General features: G+C 43.9%; 1 protein-coding gene across 1 annotated transcript in view; it reads right to left on the bottom strand.

The window, feature by feature from the left end:
• LOC119443096 (cullin-4A) overlaps positions 1-18,909 on the bottom strand; it is a 45,966-nt gene that overhangs the window by 24,680 nt on the left and 2,377 nt on the right. Inside the window, exons 2-6 of the mRNA XM_037708245.2 lie at positions 16,004-16,223; positions 13,741-13,810; positions 13,586-13,659; positions 7,114-7,276; positions 2,956-3,128 (exon numbers count right to left, since the gene is read on the bottom strand). Coding sequence (XP_037564173.1) covers positions 2,956-3,128; positions 7,114-7,276; positions 13,586-13,659; positions 13,741-13,810; positions 16,004-16,223 — 700 coding nt within the window. The remainder of the gene's footprint in view (positions 1-2,955; positions 3,129-7,113; positions 7,277-13,585; positions 13,660-13,740; positions 13,811-16,003; positions 16,224-18,909) is intronic.

Here is an 18,909-nt window from a genome sequence, read left to right as displayed (position 1 = left end):
GCAGTGAGCTGAATAGTACGCCGTATCAACGCGGTCTTGCGCTGAATAGTATGCCGTATCAGCGCAGCCTTCGATGCCGCTGGACGCGCTGGCTGGCATTCCGATGATATCAGGGAGTTTTAGTATAGCGAAAAACGCTTACGTTAGCGTGCGACGCAACGCTAACGCAAAGAAAGGCTGCACTGCACGGTACAAGGTAGTGTTTTAAAATAGCGGAACGGAGCAAAACACTAACGCTAAGGCAAATACACTTGGGCGTCATCTCAAGGCGGATACAGCATACACGAGTAAATGCTCTCGTTAAGCGTACTCCGCCGCTAATCGAGAACGTATATCGAAAACAACGGCCATTTGTCACCTGTACGCCGCTGTCGAAGCATTGTCACACAAATCTAAAGCAAACACGAGCATTAGTGGGGAACGAATGAGCCGAACAGTGCAGGCCGACGACTCGATAGATCCGAAGTGGACGGCTCTCTCTTCAACAGGCGCCGCCATCTTGCCCTAAGTACGGAATCCCTTGCGTGCGTTAGTGTTGAACGCTATATTCCGGAAATAGCGTACGCACGTAAGAGTTCTGGCTAGGTTTGGCACCCTCCTCCTCAGTTTTCCTCCTCAGTTTTCCTCCTCACGCTCTGTTCGCTATAGCCGTCTTTCATCTCCCACTGCACTCCGCGTTCCCTTTCATCCTTCGCTGTGCTCCTTTGCTCGAGGGACAATGCGGACGCTTTCTGCAGGAAAGCGCGCCTGAGAGCTGCGCTCTAAAATGTTACCCCAAGCTAGAAAGAAAAGTCCGGCCATGTTGGTAGACTACACTTTCACCCATTTTAATAAAAATCATAATATCACGAAACATGGTCTTATATACCAGCAGATTACTATATCTGGACTTACTGCCAAAAGCAAAGACCATGCAGCTAGTTGCAAATGATGTGCTTTTAAGAGGCAATACAAAAGTTGCTATCAGCACACTCAATGACAAGAAGACTATGTGGAGCCAGCACAGTTGTGAAGGGAGGTGCAGCGTCTCTGTTCTGGCTTTGCTTAGAGATGTCCAAAACATTACCTGAACTGACATTGGGGTCATTCCATGCCAAATCAACCAGCGTTTTTTTTTTTTTTTTTCAACAGTCACAGATATACGTGAAAAATTTTTCACGTGTTTGTTGAAGTTTAAAACTCATTCTCCCCATTTATTTTTCTTGAAAAAAAGCTTTCTACAATTCTGGCGAAAATTTATTGCTCTTGCCCAGCTGAGCCAGAAGGCATCAATCACCATTTTTTTTCAAAGGCACATTGCCTGATCCAGTTGTTCAAATGGGGTGTATGGCAAGACAATGCAGTGATGTGACTGCCAAAATAAGCAACATTTCAAATATCTGAATACATTAGGTGCTTTTGGCACTGGCAAAAGCCGTTAAAATTGCGAAGTTTGATTTTTTTTTTTTTTTTTTTGCAACGTGGGAAAAGCCAGAAGCCACAAATTAAACATATAATGGTGCTGGCACTGTTGAGTTGTTGAGCCCCCAGTTATAAAAAGACAACCTATTAAAACAATCAGGCAAGGTTTACATGTTTAACGTACCACTTGCCAGTGACTCTTAAAGATGGTTTGTGCTACAATATTGACAGCAAGTGGCATCAGTATTGACCCTATTCACGGCTATCTCGTGGGCGCTGCCATGTTTGATCACGTGGTGACGCATCCATTGCTTGCCTCAACTGCCGCCGTTGCCTTCATGTTTACAGTGGATGCACATGACGCCTGGTGTGGCTCAGGAAACCTCTGTTTTCGGAGATATTGTAGATGCCGACTGAGTGATCGACACAAAGCTTTGGCCACAGCTTCAGAGGACATGTAAAAGCACTTTTGAAGCTCATTAAGCTTTGGCCAAACGGCGCGAACAGCGTATATGGTGCTAGTTCTATAAACAAGGCTAAAAATGTATTCTAAGCTTTCCGCTTAGGAATTGATCAGAATTAGTGTTTTGCTCTTCGTTCTTCATTTGGCAAATACATAGAAGTAGCAGGCTTGCCACATTTCTGATTCAGTGAAGTTCGTCGGTGTGGTCACTAGCTGATTATTTTCTGCCTAATCGCTCGCGGAGATGTGCTCAGTTGCAATAGATTTGTTCTTGCTGCACACAGACTTGGAACGTAGATGTTCTGCATTTTGTAATAGCTAGCAGCAAATATGTAGTATCGCTAGTAACTCGCTTACTCCTGTGGACCGTTACAAAACATTCAACTTCGACGATTCGTGTGCTGTTGGTGTAGTCGCTGTTACCTGTGCTTTGGCGCATTGTTTCAAGTGTGCGCCCATTCACACATTCTTAATACACTGGCGATAGAGTGTGCGTAATTTTGCGTGCGAGTTTGGCTAGATGTGCATAGATAACATGGGCGAAACTTACTATGCCAGGAAGCGGCGCTGCTCCCTTTATCATTGTTTAATGAGCGGTACTAACTCTTGCTGATGTTCCAGTGGTTGAAGTCTTTTCTTTGGAGGTTAGCGATACAACGCTGACATGAATTTTTGTGAAACGTAAATTTCTTTATCCATGAGGAAAGTACATTGAGAAGGGCCGGCAACAGAGGCTGTCCGTATGTAGCATGAGTTATAGCATGAACATGGTCACACATATTCATTCCATTCCTTAATATGCAAGTCACTATTTTTGCAGCCAACTACTGCAGACATCTTCAATCCACCGCTCCACATTTTGCAGCATGAATGGAGCACAGTGCATGAGCAAAAATCCAGTTGCATTTCCAACAGCTGATCGCACAGAAAAGGGCAGAAGTAGTAATGGTTTTGTATTCGTGCGCTTTCGTTGAGGCAACGTATGGCGCGCCGCCGAAAGCGTCATCTTGTTTCTCGAGAACAAACTGCCCTGCGAAAAGGGTCAATACAAAGGCAGGGCAATCTTTGGTGATGAAAATAGGATTACTCACTTTGTGGAGTGATCCAGGTAGTAGAGCAGGCGCTCCTGCTCCTCATTTAGGCGGCGCTCGACGTGCTGCAGGTAGGCAGGGACCTCCGCCTCCTGAAGAAGCCGCTGGCCCTCTTCCCCGTAAAGCCGTTCTGTCGCCTCCAGGAAGCGTCCTTCAAACACCTCTCCGTACATCTGTGCACAGTTTTCCAGCCCAATGCCTTTCACAAACTTGGCTGGGAGCCCAAAGGCAAACATGGCCACTATGTTCTGTGTCAGCTAAATGCGAAACATTACACAAATGGAGCCAGTGTCCATACTGCCCCATGCTGCCATGCTTTAGTGGGGTGGGGAGGCATAACCTTAAGACTACTCAAGAAACCAAATGAACATGTCTAAACTCTTTACCTATTATGGGGAAAATAGGTGTTTTTTGTATGTTAAGGCAGATGTTTTTTTTTTCTGAAGGAACTACTGCACTCAATATTTAATGTAATACATAAACAGAAAGCAAAACCAATGCATTTTTCACTGCATAAAAGTTTTATTAACGATATGTATGTCATAAAAAAGATATGAATTGTTAAAATCAAGATTGTGCGATAAAACTGAACAAAGTTTGTAAAGACACGCTTGTATCTACTAAGAAAAAAATGTTTTGAAAATGATGAGATATACAAAATGTATTGCGGTCTGTTAGGGACTATCTCCGAAGAAATCAAAATTTTTCATTGAACAGGTATTCCGCTACAAAAATTACACTGCAAGCACTACAGTTGGGCGTGCCGGGCTGCGGCCGCCGATGTGCCGGGCTGGTTTGCGTCGTCGTTGCTTTCAGACTGAAAGTCCTACGAAAAGTCAGCGTCCTCTGACTCGCTCCTATCCGATGTATCGATAAGATCAGCCGTCGAGGCAGCGGAATCGCGATATCTGCGATCTACCAAAGGCGGACTTTTGCGTTCTGCTTTAACGATCGCAAAACTTCGGAGCGTGTTTAAAAATCACCGCTTGGCGGAAAAAAAGTGAATTGCTTAGAAAACAAAAATATATTTTCTCCTCTTTCACGTCCGATGGCGCAGTGTGTCCGTGAGCGGCACGGAAGGTCTCGAAAGCGGCGTTTCAAACCATCGATAGCAGGCGGCCATTTTTTCTTCACCTTTGACGATCGCGAAACTTCGGAGCGCGTTTAAAAATCACTGCCTCGCGGGAAAAAAGCGACCTGCTTAGAAAACTAAAATATAGTTCTCCTCCTTCACGTCCGATAGCGCAGTTGGTCCGTGAGCAGCGGGGAAGGTCTCGAATGCGGCGTTTCAAACCATCGATAGAGGGCTAACGGTGCCCAATGGGCGCGGTACGGAAAGAGGGACACTAAAAGCAAATAAAAAGTCCAGCTAAAGTGATAGAGCAATGCTCTAGAACGCCTAAGGCGTCAAATAATTGCGAACAGAGCTTTAGTAATCAAGAAATTGAGATAAATGCAGGAAACGATAAGAGACTCCCCAGGGACATTCAGGTCCGATGAAGAAGGCACTCCTCAAAAAAAGTATGTCACTAGTACACAACCACTCGGATTAAAAAGATCATTTCGTTGGATTATAAGACGGAGGAAAATGCTACTTGTCTACTTCTATTAGATTCTTAGAAAAACCAACTTTTGGCGTTACCCTTGATAACGACATGGGTGGTGTAACGGTTTTGTTTTCGCTAGACTCTGCCGCGGTCTGCGCCACGCACTTTCGAGTTTCAGTAGTTCCGATATCGCCTAGTGCTGCGCTGGTGTTACTTGCTCGCTAAACACGCACTTGAAATTGCAAGCAGATGTGCCACGCCCATGTGATGTCGCGGGATGCGTGAACGATCCGCGCAATGGCACGTCCAGACGGTGGCCAGCTTCGTCGCCCGACGTCGCATTACTGGAGTCCTCGCTGGTTTCGCGCATGGAAGAGTCGGTGTCGAGGCCGCCATCGTAGCACGCAACGATGCCGGCAGCACGAGCCCTCAGCAGCATGTCACGCTCATTCGAGATTAAATCGCTGAAATCGAGCCCAGCGTCGCGAGCCAATGTGTCGTGAGTGTCGTTAAAAGGTCCATTGCGACGAGCGTCGACAGTCATCATGTTTACAATGCTGTGCACGCTTTTCCTTCCGTTTTCACACTACCATCGGCTCTTCTTGGTTCTGTTCCTGGCCATGCATCTGTGTTTTCCGCAAAAAAGCCGTAGCACCATCTGTGGGTGGCGCTTTCTCACCGGTGGCACAACGTCACTATGAGACCATGACGTCACCACTCCTCGCTCAGGAAGGCGGGTGATTTAAATGGTGCTAAAGGTACGCAAATGCTTCAGACGCAATTTTCTCATAAAATAAGTCTTTTCTTGGCACGAAACAACCGTTTTGAGGTTTTTGTGATCGTATTTTAACATTCCACATTAAGTTAATATTTACCTTTAGTATCCTTTTAAGATTCCCTAATGCCCTAAAGATGTCACCAGATATACTGGCTGCCTGGGCACAAAGGTACTAGTCAATCACACGCTACTTTCAGATGCGAACACCCTTTCAAGTTGGGCCCCTGACTGGCTGTAGAAGCTTGCAAGCTAACTTACAGCTGACCTTATGCAATCCTGCATGGTTCTTTCGAGACGGATTACAGGGCAAGGTGCCGGCTCATTCAGTTGTGAATGCAAAGGTACAACAATTTTGCTTTTTCTCATAAATACAGTATTTTACTCGTGTAAGATTCACCCTCGTGTAAAGCCCTCACTCCCATGCTAAATGTCAGACATTATAACTATAGTAGTTTCTTTAGTATGGCTTTTGACAGCAAAAGGTCTTCTGCTGCCCTTGTTGCTTTACTGCTGCTATTTTAAAATTGTACAACATTCCAAGAGCAGAAAACAAATTAACCAACCTGTTGAGTGAAATTGAGTGAAGGGGACAACAAATGTTGACGCCGTCTGATATGATTACACATAAAAAATATAGTTATTACATTACACTTATGGTACTGCACAGGAATGTAAAACAATAGAGCTTCACAGGAAGATTGAAGTGATTAATTAAGTCAGGTCGAACAAGGAATGTCGCTGAAGCCACCATTTCGCCAAGTGGACTTGTCTTCGTTAGGGCAGCAAACGTCAGGGCACAGCAGTGTGTCAATTATACGTATAATCTCTCAGCACACAAACGCAGTTGCGGAAGCTGCTAGTAGCTGTACATAGTCCATATTGAACTGAATGTATTTGCGTCTAAAATCACTTGGTCTGCCAAACAATGTTTCCTGGTGTTGCCTTTCCTTACTTCCAATTTGCAAGAGCAAGAAATAACCAGCCAGTAAAATAAGGATAAAAGTCTTTTCGGGTCAGTACACCAGAAAAATCTATGGGCAAACCCCTCAATGTGCCATAATGCTTTATTCAATACCAGGTTGTACCTAAAAATAGCAGCAAGGCAGTAAGGACTACAAGCATTGCCAAGAAACCATGCACTATGAAACACCATGAAATCACTTTACAGCGTGGCATGGCAGGGTAAATTATGGTGGCATATGACAGCCATACAGCTCCTAACTATGCCTTAAGCTTCTGCATTCATGTGTCGGGCCCTTCCCAACACGCATGTGCTGGTTTTTTTTTAATGTTTGCTGCAGCATCTTTCCAGAACTTTTTCAACTATTGATAATTACATGCACTTTGCAGCATCTGCATATGAAGGCAGCACTTTTATAGCCACCCACTTCGTACGCAATTTTTGTGGCGTGAAGCACCATATGATAGCATTACATTCTCCGTGTATATTTTATGAAAGAAACTCGCATGAGTTCAGCATATCTGAAGATCATTTCAGCGGGATGGAGGACTTTCCACTTTCAGATGACCAGCAGATGTACACTGATGAAAGTACTGAAGAAAAAAGCAACAATGAAGACACTAGAGAAAATAATTTCTGTGGAAATCACCCACAATGAGTTGGAGGAGCCTCGGGAATAAATAAAGCTTTCTGAAATAAATTAGCATGCGTTTGTTCACATGATTGCTCTTTTTCAACTGTGTCCGAAATGCACGTAGCAGTTTCTGACCAGAATGACAACAAAAGTGATAAATGCTCATGACCACAAAGAGCTAAGACTGGTCAATCATTATTCTTGCAAAAATCTTGTTTTCAGTGCGTGCTGGACTCACCTGCAAGTCTGAAAGCATTCTAATAAGAGATTTCAGGAGGGACCGGTCGACGGCATCACCACCCCTCTCGCGTTCAATCAATTCGAGTAGGCCGTCTACGGTGCGGCTCTGTACACCGGGATTGCTGGCTATGTGGGTGCGAAACAGTTCCAAGCCCACATCCCTGCAAAGAGCATTGGTCAAAGAAGAGTGAGAAAACACATCAATTGCAGCGGTTTCAAGGCAGGAACAGCACCTGAAGGTAAGTTCACCTTCAGTCATTGCAGAAGTAAAACATTATCATACCTGCCAAGTTCTAAGAAACTAATTCTGGGATATCTTCCAGGAAGGGGGGGGGGGTCAGCCGGTTACTCCCCCCCCCCCCATGTCTATATTTTCAAGTACTGACAGGAGAACTTCCTAACAAGTTGAGTTACAGATATACAAGTGACCACATGAACATCAATGCCTCACTTTTGCAAGCATTTCGTTGTTGCTAATTCTGTCTTCAAAAACTCCTTAATATTTAATTAAATGATCGGGTCTTATGTCCCACAACCACCATCTGATTATGAAGCACGCCGTAGTGGGGAACTCCGGATTAATTTCGACCAGCTGGGGTTCTTTAACGTGCACCCAATGGGGGCACACGGGCATTTTTGCATTTCGCCCCAACTAAATGCGAACTCGTGCTTAGCAGTGCAATGCCAAAGCCACTAAGCAACCACGGCGGGTGTTAAAAATTTTTTCTGAGAACGTTTGATTGTAAGAACTTTCACATTTTGCGAGGACGAGATTCCCAGTGTCTTAGACGAGCGACACATTGACCTTGTATTTTTCCCGATGTTAAATTGCCGTTCGCACTCTGCATTGCACTGTGGTATCAAGAAAATACCCAGCGTCACTTAGGCTGAGCACTCTATTAAAAATACTTGAAGATACGTTTTGCGCTAGAACTCCTTGCTTTTTTAAAGCCGTGACTGACCGTAGGCCTGCGCAATGCCAGAGCCCAGAATAAAGAACCAACCAAAGGCCAGAGCGGCTGACGCAGAGGAGAACGATGAAGATTTGAGTGTTGCTAGTTGCGGAACGCGACATTCGCTCGCTAGCTTAATGAGACTAGGGCACTAAACAACCCCGTCAGTGTAAGGAGTGGCTCCACGGTTAACGAAATAGCGCATGTATAGGGTTTCCCTACTACTTTCTTAACAATGTTTTGCGCGATTAACTTCCAACTGGATTGGATTGTGTTGGATTCTTTTTGCCAATGTGGCCTGACAAAGCAGTGGATGCACATAGAAATGGGACACAAGTGCAATTTCCGATAGATTTTCCCGTTAACCGTACAACCAGGAGAAATAGTCCAAAGCCAGGAGTCTCCCGGATTTGGCAGGTATGCATTATTAAAAAGTTGGTAGGCTAACAAGCATGTGACCGAGAAATCTTGGCCATGAACGATTGGCCTCGTGTGCTACCGATGGCAGCGCTGCGAACGACGCTCTCGTGACGTCAGAGGGGGGACTCGCCTTTTAATTCAATAGCTTCATTTTCATGCGTTTGCTCGCGCTCTGACTGCTTGCTCGCGTAGCACAGGCACTCTCCAATTACCATCTGTATTTTTTTTCCTAGTGTTAATTTTATTATTGCCAGCATTATGAAAACAAAAAACTTTGTATATTAAATGCATCTTCCGTATAAATACCCGATGTGATCGCCCAGTGGATCTGGCGCTGCTTAGCTCGAGGTGACTGATTCGACCTCTATCGTGGCGGCCACATTTAAATGGGGGCAAATTGAAAACACACTCGCATGTGTACATAGATTTAGGTGCACATTGGTGGTCAAATTTAATCCGGAGTCCTACACTACGTGCCTGATAATCATATGGAGGTTTTGGCACATAAAATCTCACAATTTATTTCTTACATATATTTTTATTTTTCATGTGACCCCATATCTCGCGGGCAGGGGCACAATCTCGTGACTCAGTCACAAAACATTGTGCCGAGCCAGTAAATGAGAGTCTACCCAGCTCTGAAAATAAAGCATGATCGCAGGGCTCACGTGCAAAATTTTGCCTTGACAAAGCGACATTGTATAGTTGAATGCGAATTTCACATTTCATTCGTAATTCCAGTAACTTGGCGTTGCAAATGTAAACATATTCTGGGCAACAAAAGTCGTTATTTTACTGAGAATTGGTTTACCTTGAACATTAGTGGGGCACCACACGCTATCGTTCCTAATTGTGAAGCATGCTTTGCACTATTCTTTTGCAAATAACTCTCATTACCACCTTATAATGCAGAAAAAAAATATACATGTTTGTTTAGGTTAACATAACACTATTTCTGTTCAATGCAGTTTCCGACTACCAGAAACCATATTGAAAATATTATTTTAGCAGCGTAACAATAAAAATATTATGTTAAAAAAAATGCAGAGAAGCTTCTAAACAGCTCACCTTTATACGTCTGCCCACACTCCTTCATCTTTCTGTGTTTATCACTCCAGCAACTTATTCAGTATAGTTCCCAGCAAACCTAAACTTATCAATTATCTTATTTTAGTTTGGATAGGTATGACCCGCTTACAGAGCAAAATATATTGGAAACGGTGATCTAAGAAAAGGTTGTCGCCTGTTTTTGTTACGTGATAGCACTAATTATCGCCGGACAAGTCTAGTTTGGATAATGTGCACACTACCCACGGTAGGAGCAAAGAAGCAAAGGGTTACACTGAGCCAACTACCATGCAGGGGCAAGCTGTGTAATGGTAGAAGTTATCCATGTTAATTACAAATTATGGGAAAGTCAGTACTGTAGCACAAGACTATGTAACTTTGCTTTACCCAGAAGTTTTGTCCGCCCTTGTATCAGACGTTACGAACCGCACTTTGCTACAATGCCACTAAAGCAGTGCATGCCTTAATATACTGCAGTGACCACGTAGTTTTCTTTAGAATGGCACCAAAATTCTTTCATGATATGCTGAACGCATTGGGCAGCAACAAAATTGGAATGTCTGTGGTAAACGGAGTGGGCGACCGAACACGCAGCATGTGCTGAACACACTATTACAGTGCAGGCACCGCAGCTGAAGGCCAGATACCGCAGTTCATTGTAAAAAAGGGCCGACAAATCATTATGAGTGCGCCATGAAAACGGAACAGCAATGGCGAGAAGCCAACGCTGTACACGCACGTATACACACTGATGACTAGCAGACGAGGCCAGCAGCAATCCACAATCAGCGTGGTGACGACTACTCGGCTCGATTTCGCAGGGAATAGTGCCATGGAACATTCCGTACATACTGGTCGAAAACTCGCTTTTCAAAAACTCGTGCAGAGTAGGACAGCCAACACCTTCAAGTTGCCTTCAAGTAGCGAAACCGCGCGCAGCCCAGCAGCGGAGTTCCCCCATTGACGTCACACGCGAGAAGGCGCCACTCAAAGATCTTGGGGCGAGTAGCTTGTTAAAGCGTTGGAAGGCCAGGTGTGTGAGGGGTGTCATACGGCTCTGGTTGTGTGCTGTGAACTTCTGAGGAGAGCTGCACATAAGATAGCATGCCCTGCCCATAAAAATGGCAGCTCTGAGCTGTGCCTGCACTGAGTGATATTCATGACTTAGGTGTAATCTAGATTATAATTATGCCAGTAGCACTTTGATGTGCACTATTTATGCACAGCCATGAGCATTATGACAGGGAACAACAAATTTGTTTTCAAGCAACAATTACTTGCGGCATGTGGATACGAACCCTACATGTTAATATGTAATGAGTAGCCTTCCATAGAACAATTACTTTCATTAAACATATTTGTATGAAGCATGGGTGTTCCGACACTAAGGCCTCTTGAAAGCAACTTGGGTATCCCCTTTCATATTGCTTAAGGGCGTACAGCAATGTCAAGCCTTTGAGGTTAAAAGAGAAAAAAAAAAAAAAAGGATTCCTTTTTTCACTGAGCAATTAAGTACACACTTAAAGGGCCCCTCGCCAAGCCCCATTGCAAATTTTGATTATACACTGGAAGTACACCGTGTGGGGATCATTTTACCAAAACAATTTTGTTTATTCGGTTTATTATTGGAGGCGATATAAGAAATTGAATGCCCTGTTACCCTATCGCCAAGAGGCTAGCGCAACCATTCAAAGAGGCACACTCCTCAATTAGCACTTGCAAGCAGTGTACCATCCCTGCTATCTCCCGGACTGGAACCAAGGGACCGCCCACATCACATTCACAAGCCCCATGTCTCCATTTTCCTTTCTTCTCATAATTTTTTGCTGCGTGGCGCACTTTCACTGGCAGCACTGCGCATTCCGCATTGGATGATTTGCCCAAGTCACATGTCATAGTGAATGAAATTGCTAGCAGTGCATTATACGTAGAGGCATTTGTGCATGTAACCTTGACTCTCAGGCTAAAGCAGAGCTTTCTCGAGAGAACGAGGGCACGCCGCATTTGGTTTGAAATTTCATCAGTTTTCACAGCATGGAGCGCTGTAATACTTTGCAGACCTGATCATCGGCGCCTGGCGTATACGCTGCGCTTGCCTGTTTAAAATGGCCAAACATGGTGAGGGGTCCTTTAAGACTGCTCTTCTAAAGCTGAGAGGAATGTGAAGACTTTCTTGGCCAAGAAATATGTTAGATAACTGAAGAGAGTGTCCTTTGAAGACATGCACAGCTAACTCCAGTTTATCAGGTTCTGTCAACACTAAAATGATAGCTAAAATTAGCAGAAGAGGAGAACAGAATAAAGACAGAGGAAAAAGACAACCTCAGTTAGTTAGTGGGAGGAGTGAATGGAGTAAAGAGAAGAGAAAAATGCATGGATGGCAAACAGAATCTTCACAAGTGACAAGTGTCATGGTGCGGCATAGTTTCAAGTCGGCGACGCGCCGATTAATGGGCGCCAAAACGTCGTAGGCGTAGGGACGGCCGAGCAAGACGGATTTTGCCAGTCACTCGGGCAAGCAGCCGAAAAAAGGGAGAATTAGTTTTTTTGTTGGCACGACCTTGACACATGCTCCGAGAGTCCTTTCTACGAACCCCTGCATCTTCTCTGCCCCGCGCATGCCTTGAGTGGGTTGCTAAGATGGGAGGGGTCAACTGCTTTCCGAAAACCCCGAAATACGCGATGTCTCTGTACCATGTCCACAAATTGCTAGCAGCGTATGCATTGTCCGAGAATATGGCGCCGTGTTGCCGGCTGCCGCTGTTACTCCTGTGCTTGTCCACGGACCCAAGGGTGTGAGTGTGTGTGTGTGGTGCAGTGCGGGGGCGCGACCTCTGACAGCGAGGGGGGGAAACACCCGTTCCCTTGCATCTAGTTAAAAGGGCCAAGACCTTAGGGAAGAGTCATGAAATAATTAGGAGAACCATCACCCATCCCTGCCGTTCCCCGACCTAGGGAACTAGAGAAAGGAGAGGCTATTTAAGCACAAGCTTTAGTCCCTGCTAATCAGTCTAGAAGCTGAGCCTGTAATCTGCTGAGAAGCAGTCGAGGGGTTAGTGCCGTCCAGTACCGCCTGGGCCACCTGGCCGCGGCGTAACTCCGACTAACTAGTTGACGTACAAGACTACAAACCAACGTCTGCAATGAAGCTCATGGTAGTTTGCCTCAAGTTAGCTCCACCTGCTTGAGTGAAGTCGTCAGCTCTAGACTCCTGGGAAACCCAGCCCAGCAATCGCATCCATCTCATCAACATCCGCTCGCCGGCATTCTTCGGGAAAGCTCTGCGCGCCGACTTCATGGTTTATGGACTTGCTGTGGTAGCCCAGCCATGCGTATGACATTGTTTTCTTTTGAACTATGTTTTAGTAAACTACTGTTAAGTGTATTCTTGTATATTTGATCTGCGCCCTGTTTCATTTTTATATCCACTGTTAATTGCTCGTCATATTTCTTTGTCAACGTCATTGAGCTATATTAAGCTCAGGTATGTTAGTTTTCTTGTGTCATTTTTTATTATTATTATATTTTATTAATTTGTGTATCGTAGGCAGTAGATAAATATTTTTTTTTTTCTTTTTTGCTCCCGACTCTGACCTTTTCACTGTGTTCGCGTGAGTACGGAGTGACCAACCTGCTTGTATACCCCGTCGACGACTTCGTGTCGACGGCGAACGGGTGACAAGCCGTGAGAGACAAGTATGCCACATCTGTATGCATGCATGCACGTGTGGGCAAGAAGGCCCATACTTTTGTTGCACGCACACCAACAACAGATCTCACGCCACACTAATTAATTCTATGGTTCAATAAAAAAGAGTTCATTTCAAACCTAAGCTTTCCTTGACTTCACATAGTTGTACTTATCAACATTCTTGTTGCCCCAAGTCTTTTCACTCTTGGTGTGTTCAGCTCACTTTCAGCATAATGGCACAGAAAATACAAAGATGATGTGCTAGAGATTGACACAGAAGTTTGACCTGCACTTCGCATCGCATGCTCCGTTGCCATTTGTGACAAATTGTTACTCACCAAATAGAAGCTACTGCAGCATTTTGGAGCACATAAGTTCGATCCAGAAACAGAAATATGCTTCGAATCATAATCTGTAAATGTAACAATGAAAAACAACAAATTTTCAGAACAGAGCTTTGCAAGTGAATCATGCAAGAGAAACAGTAGCTCACCATTTGTTGGCAATGAGACTGCCAGCATGTGTTCATAAGCTTCAAAAACAAATTGCTATCGAGAGAATCTGTGCTAAGAAGTCAAGGAAGCAGATACACAACACTGAAACTTGTAGACAGTGGTGGATGCAAATTTGCTCTAAAGGGGCACTGCAACGCCGTCCATTAAAGATAAAGCATGTCTCCAGTATTAAATGTCACCACCTCACAAATCTTTCCCAACAAAGTTTTTGAGCACTACATGGACAATACGTCATGCACTGCGCGCCGACAATGCCACCTGTCGCCAAGGCTGTGAAGTGTAGGCGGGCTCGGAGGGGCACCGTTCCCGTCATCGTCTCTGCACGTGCTCTTATGCACACGTTCTTGATTGTGATTTAAAGCTTCTGTCAGCCTTCAGCGATGTCTTGAAACCACTGCTGTATAGTTGGCTGTGCTAACACATACAAGAACTCTTCAGGAACACACTTCTATAAGTTTCCGGTGCAGCTTCACGACCAAGAGCGAGGGCGGCAGTGGATCGCGGCTGTTCGTCGCAGAAGATAAGCAATCTCGCTTTATTTACTACAATGTTTGTGCGATCACAGTTTTTTTTTTTTTTATGTCACTGCGCCTTCAACACTTCCACATTAAAACTTGGTCGCCTCTTCTACAGTCCTGAAGATACAATGCACATTAGGTTGTTGTTACTGATTAGACGGGATGCTTCCCTTTGAAAAACAAATCATGCCATATGCTAAGCCAGAGAATACGGAGCAAAGCTGTGAAGAGCTCATTGCATTTAGACGCTTTGAACAAAGGGCTCAGTGTTTTTTAAAAAGCAGGTGACAGCGCCTTCAAAAAAGCGTCACGCAATCACCCATGCCTTGCACAGAATCGGCTCTTGCTCTACCTATCGATGGCACTGAAATGCAACCTGCGGCGTGGCATGTTCGGTGTATGCTTGCCTTCGCTATCTACATGTTGACTGTTGAATCTAGCATCTGTGAGCATTAAAAGCTTTTGACAGGGCATTCAACCTCGTTTTGAATGCCTAACATGACTTCATGATAATGAAAAATGCCTGAACTTCTAAGCCCTGATGTCTGCAACTAATGCATATTCACTTTACCTCAGCTGTGTCATGCGTTGTGGTCAATTCTGAAACCTTCGTTTTCTTTTTTTTTATTATTATTCTTGCTAGTGGTACTAACGAGTGCTTTTCTCTTTCTTCTTTTGCATTAAATGGGTGAAAGTTTTGTCTCGGCTTCGAAAATGATTTCATCGTAGCACGTGGTTTACCAGCAACATTTAATACCAAGCTTTGCATTTGCTTTCAAACTGTTAATATTGCGTCAATGTACTCTTTTAAGGAATTGCTTGGTTCTTGCACCTTTCTGTAATCTAATGGGTCTTTTAGAGAGGATGGGAGCCCCTGGGAGGCTACGAAAAACAGAAGGATCTGCAGCCAACATTTTCTCAATGGTGAGAGATCAAATGGTCCAAGAAGTCCTGCTTACATTCGAAATATATTTCCAGGTGTGTACAGACGTACCAAGTCTGCCACTTCCAAGAGGTATGCAGACTCGGTGCACTACAACGGGCGATACAACATGCGGTTTAATTATGCATTTGGGTGCGAGGGTGATACTAGTAAAAATGGTAGTAATACTGAAAATAACGTAAAATATAAAAGCAATATGCTCTTGGCTAACCAGAGTAGCAAATTTTCAGCTATGGCCTCTTCTGATATCCCACTCGCGTGCTCCCGTGGAATCATTGAAACGCTCCGCTTGTTTAACGACGGAACACGTGAAATCCATGCTGTGCAGACAGTGGTAAGACGGGAGCATGAAAACGATCCACCTTTAATTATTGCCAGAGTCCTATATGTGCTATTTTTCTCAAGCTCATCATGCTGGTTTGCAAGCTTTAACATCGCTGGCTTTTCACGTGGCCACACCTGTACGAACCATTCGCAGACGCGACGGCACTCCCATAGGCGCTGCACATGGCGTATTAGCGATGCCGTAGTTTTTTACCATCTGAGGCACATTAATGTGCACCATAATATAAGTACACGAGTGCCTTTGCAATCTGACCCCAATAGAATGTGGTTGTTATGGCTGTAAATCAAACCGCAACCTTGATCTTGGCGCTAGAATGCCATAGTCAGTTAGCCAAAACTGCAAGCACATTGGTTGCAGTGCCGAGTGAAAGCTAGTAGACATCACTGTAACTGACAATGCGGCCCCAGAATAGAAGTAGCCATCGTCAAGGATATCTAGAGAAGGTGCTGAGGGCAGAGCGGACATGCTGCTCGCAGAGAGAGCGCAGGTTGTCGTATAGCTGCGGGGCCATCTTGTGCGAGCAGAGATTCTCCACTGCCTGGTACAGCTCCTCCTGGGATGTCGAGATGGGCTGCGACTGCTGGATGGCCACCACAGCAACACGCAGCTGCGCCCACGCCTCGTCGGCATACCGTTCGGGCAACTGTGGCCGCTCTGTGCAGACACAATGCAAACACTCAGCACCACAGTTTCGCACTAACATTACCAGAGTGAAATCTGCAGTGTACTCATTCAGCAACCGTGAGAACCATCAGGCATAGTACATGGACATGTCCATGATTTGAAATACATGTTGCAACCTTTATTATTGTTCTTTTTATGTCTCACATTTCCTTATAGCAGTTAAGTGTGTTATATTTTCTATTATTTCATTACAAGATTTCCCCCCAATGCATAAATTGGGACACTTATAACATTATATATTGCCAAATCTAGAGACTGATGGGTAGGAACCACTAGTTATGCATACTGACTTCTTTAGTATTGCGAGCAAATTGCTCTTGTTTGTACTGTACTGAAGGCATTGACTTGCAGAAATTGGAGGATAACTGAAACCACATATTTCTGTACGATGATACCACAATGAAAATATTAGAATCCACAAGAATGTTCGATGCCAGAAGGGCAAAGTTAGGCTAATCCATGTGCTTCTCATCACTCCCAAGGTGAGTGTGCACTAGAGAAACTTACCAGGACACTAATGCTAATTTCTTTTTACATACAAAATTTAGAAACTCTATGCTTAGGACCTTTCATATTACTGTGGCTAATGCCATAATAACCACTTAAGTTTTTATATAGGATTTATAATAAACAAACAGCAATTGGTGGCCTCATCATAGTTACAGCCATACCTCATCACATATCTGCCCGTAGATACCATGCTTTAAGCATTTAGGAGTACTTCCCAATAATAAATATCTTTAAATTTTCATTCTTTTCAAGAACTATTAGGCAATTAGGCTATTAGTTACCTGTGGAAACCGTGAGCTGCAACTCTGCTAACATGTTTTATTCTGCGTTATGCCAACTGCAATAATGCCTGAATGCTGGCGCAGTGGGATTTGATTGCATAAAGAATAAAGAAAGAACAGCTACTACTGCAGGGTACTAGGAAAACCTAGCTGACATTGATCACGCATGAAATGCCTGTAAGCAGTAACAATGGGGCTCCAGCTTAGCTTATGCAGCACTGTCATTTATTAAGCATGGAATGCTTGTAAGCGGTGTCAGAGAGCTACAAAAAAGATTTTTCAGGGTCTTTCTGTTCTCAGTCTCAAAAATAGAGTTTCACCACAAATGGTCCATTATCGTTCCATCAGGTAATAATAAAAGTACAAAATCTCAACACCGCTTACCAAATTGTAAATGAAATCCATTTCCAGTTTTCATGGTATAAGCTTTACAAGTAAGCCTACAAACTTACCACTACTATTGCTTGTAACGAGCACAATGCACACAGAAAAATAAAGTACACCAAAAATAGAATGGAAGTGTGCAAAATGTGAACCGACAGTTAACTTGTCACAAAAACTGAAGCAATGAGAACAATAATAATCTCTATAGTTAACAATCTTGCCTCAGTAAGAAATTTCGAAGGCAACAGGCTTGCTAGTGATGCCTTGAAGAAAAGGGGACTGAATATTTAGGGTGTTTCGCACTCTGTGGTGTTTCAAGAGAGGTGGCCTTGCCTGGAGTGGCTGTGTTACAGCTCACGACATCTGCCGAAGCCACTTGTTAGCAAGCACACAAGGCTTGCAGATTAATGCATCTGCACCAGTCTGCTTTAGAACCATAATCCTGCACCCATGTTTTGCTACAAACTTGTAGGGACTGTGTAGAAGAGAGTAGATGATGAACCATGTAGGTTTATGTATTCTGTTATTGCCTTTTGTCCACATTGATTTCCCCTTTTCGTATTATTTTGACATTTACATGTTCCTTGTGGTTTCCATGGCTTAATTGTCAGCTGGCTTCATGTGGTTGTTACTATGTAACAGCAACACGTCCAACTTGTGGTGCAAGATTCTCACCAAAGTACTTTTAGACTTCAGCCATGCTTAAGCATCAACTTTAAACTTAGTTGGCAAAAAGAGTCACATTATCTGTGAGAGAAGCAACAGGGCCTGCCTAAGCTTGTCAAGACATTTTTGTAGTTGTAGATTTGCGTACCGTGCACTTGTCAGTGCTATGACAACCTATATCAGGCTATATGGTAGTTTCATTGAGTGAAGAACATGCAAACTTCTGTGATAAAATCTTTATGCAACAACAACAATAATAATAATAAAAACAGCCCTTTTACCCATGGAAAAGCTGCACCGCTACTTCTGTCTTAAATGTTGGCAAATAATAATAAAAATAATACATAGAAAATATGGTTATTACATTAAATATTTGCTTGTATATAGCTTAGGTACAATTCATCTTGTGATTTGCCACTGCATTTTAGCTAAAGAATCTACCATATTCGGCACACATTGTAAGCCTGAATATGTGGTACATTTTTGGAGTTCTGGAATAAAAATGTTCACAATTTTCTCAGTGATATAAAAACATATACTTTATTTGAGTCATGTAAGGCCGAACAGTTCTTTAGCCCCTAAATACTGTGGGACTCAAATATTCATAGTAGGGGCAACATGAACTAGGGTAAAGAAAGTATTACACCCCCCCCCCCCATGGGGGCAATAAACTTCAACCCAACTCTGTTGCATAGAAACGTGCAGTTCTCTGTCTTCACTGTTCACACTGTCCTTCTTCACAATCCACACCAACGTGCCCAATTTTCAGTTCCAAGTACCTGAACACAGTATGAAAAGCTAGTTTTACAAGGCAA

This window comes from Dermacentor silvarum, chromosome 2 (assembly GCF_013339745.2).
Source record: "Dermacentor silvarum isolate Dsil-2018 chromosome 2, BIME_Dsil_1.4, whole genome shotgun sequence".
Lineage (NCBI taxonomy): Eukaryota > Metazoa > Arthropoda > Arachnida > Ixodida > Ixodidae > Dermacentor > Dermacentor silvarum.
The sequence above is the reverse complement of the archived record's forward strand: the minus strand, read 5'-3'. Positions and strand labels throughout refer to the sequence as shown.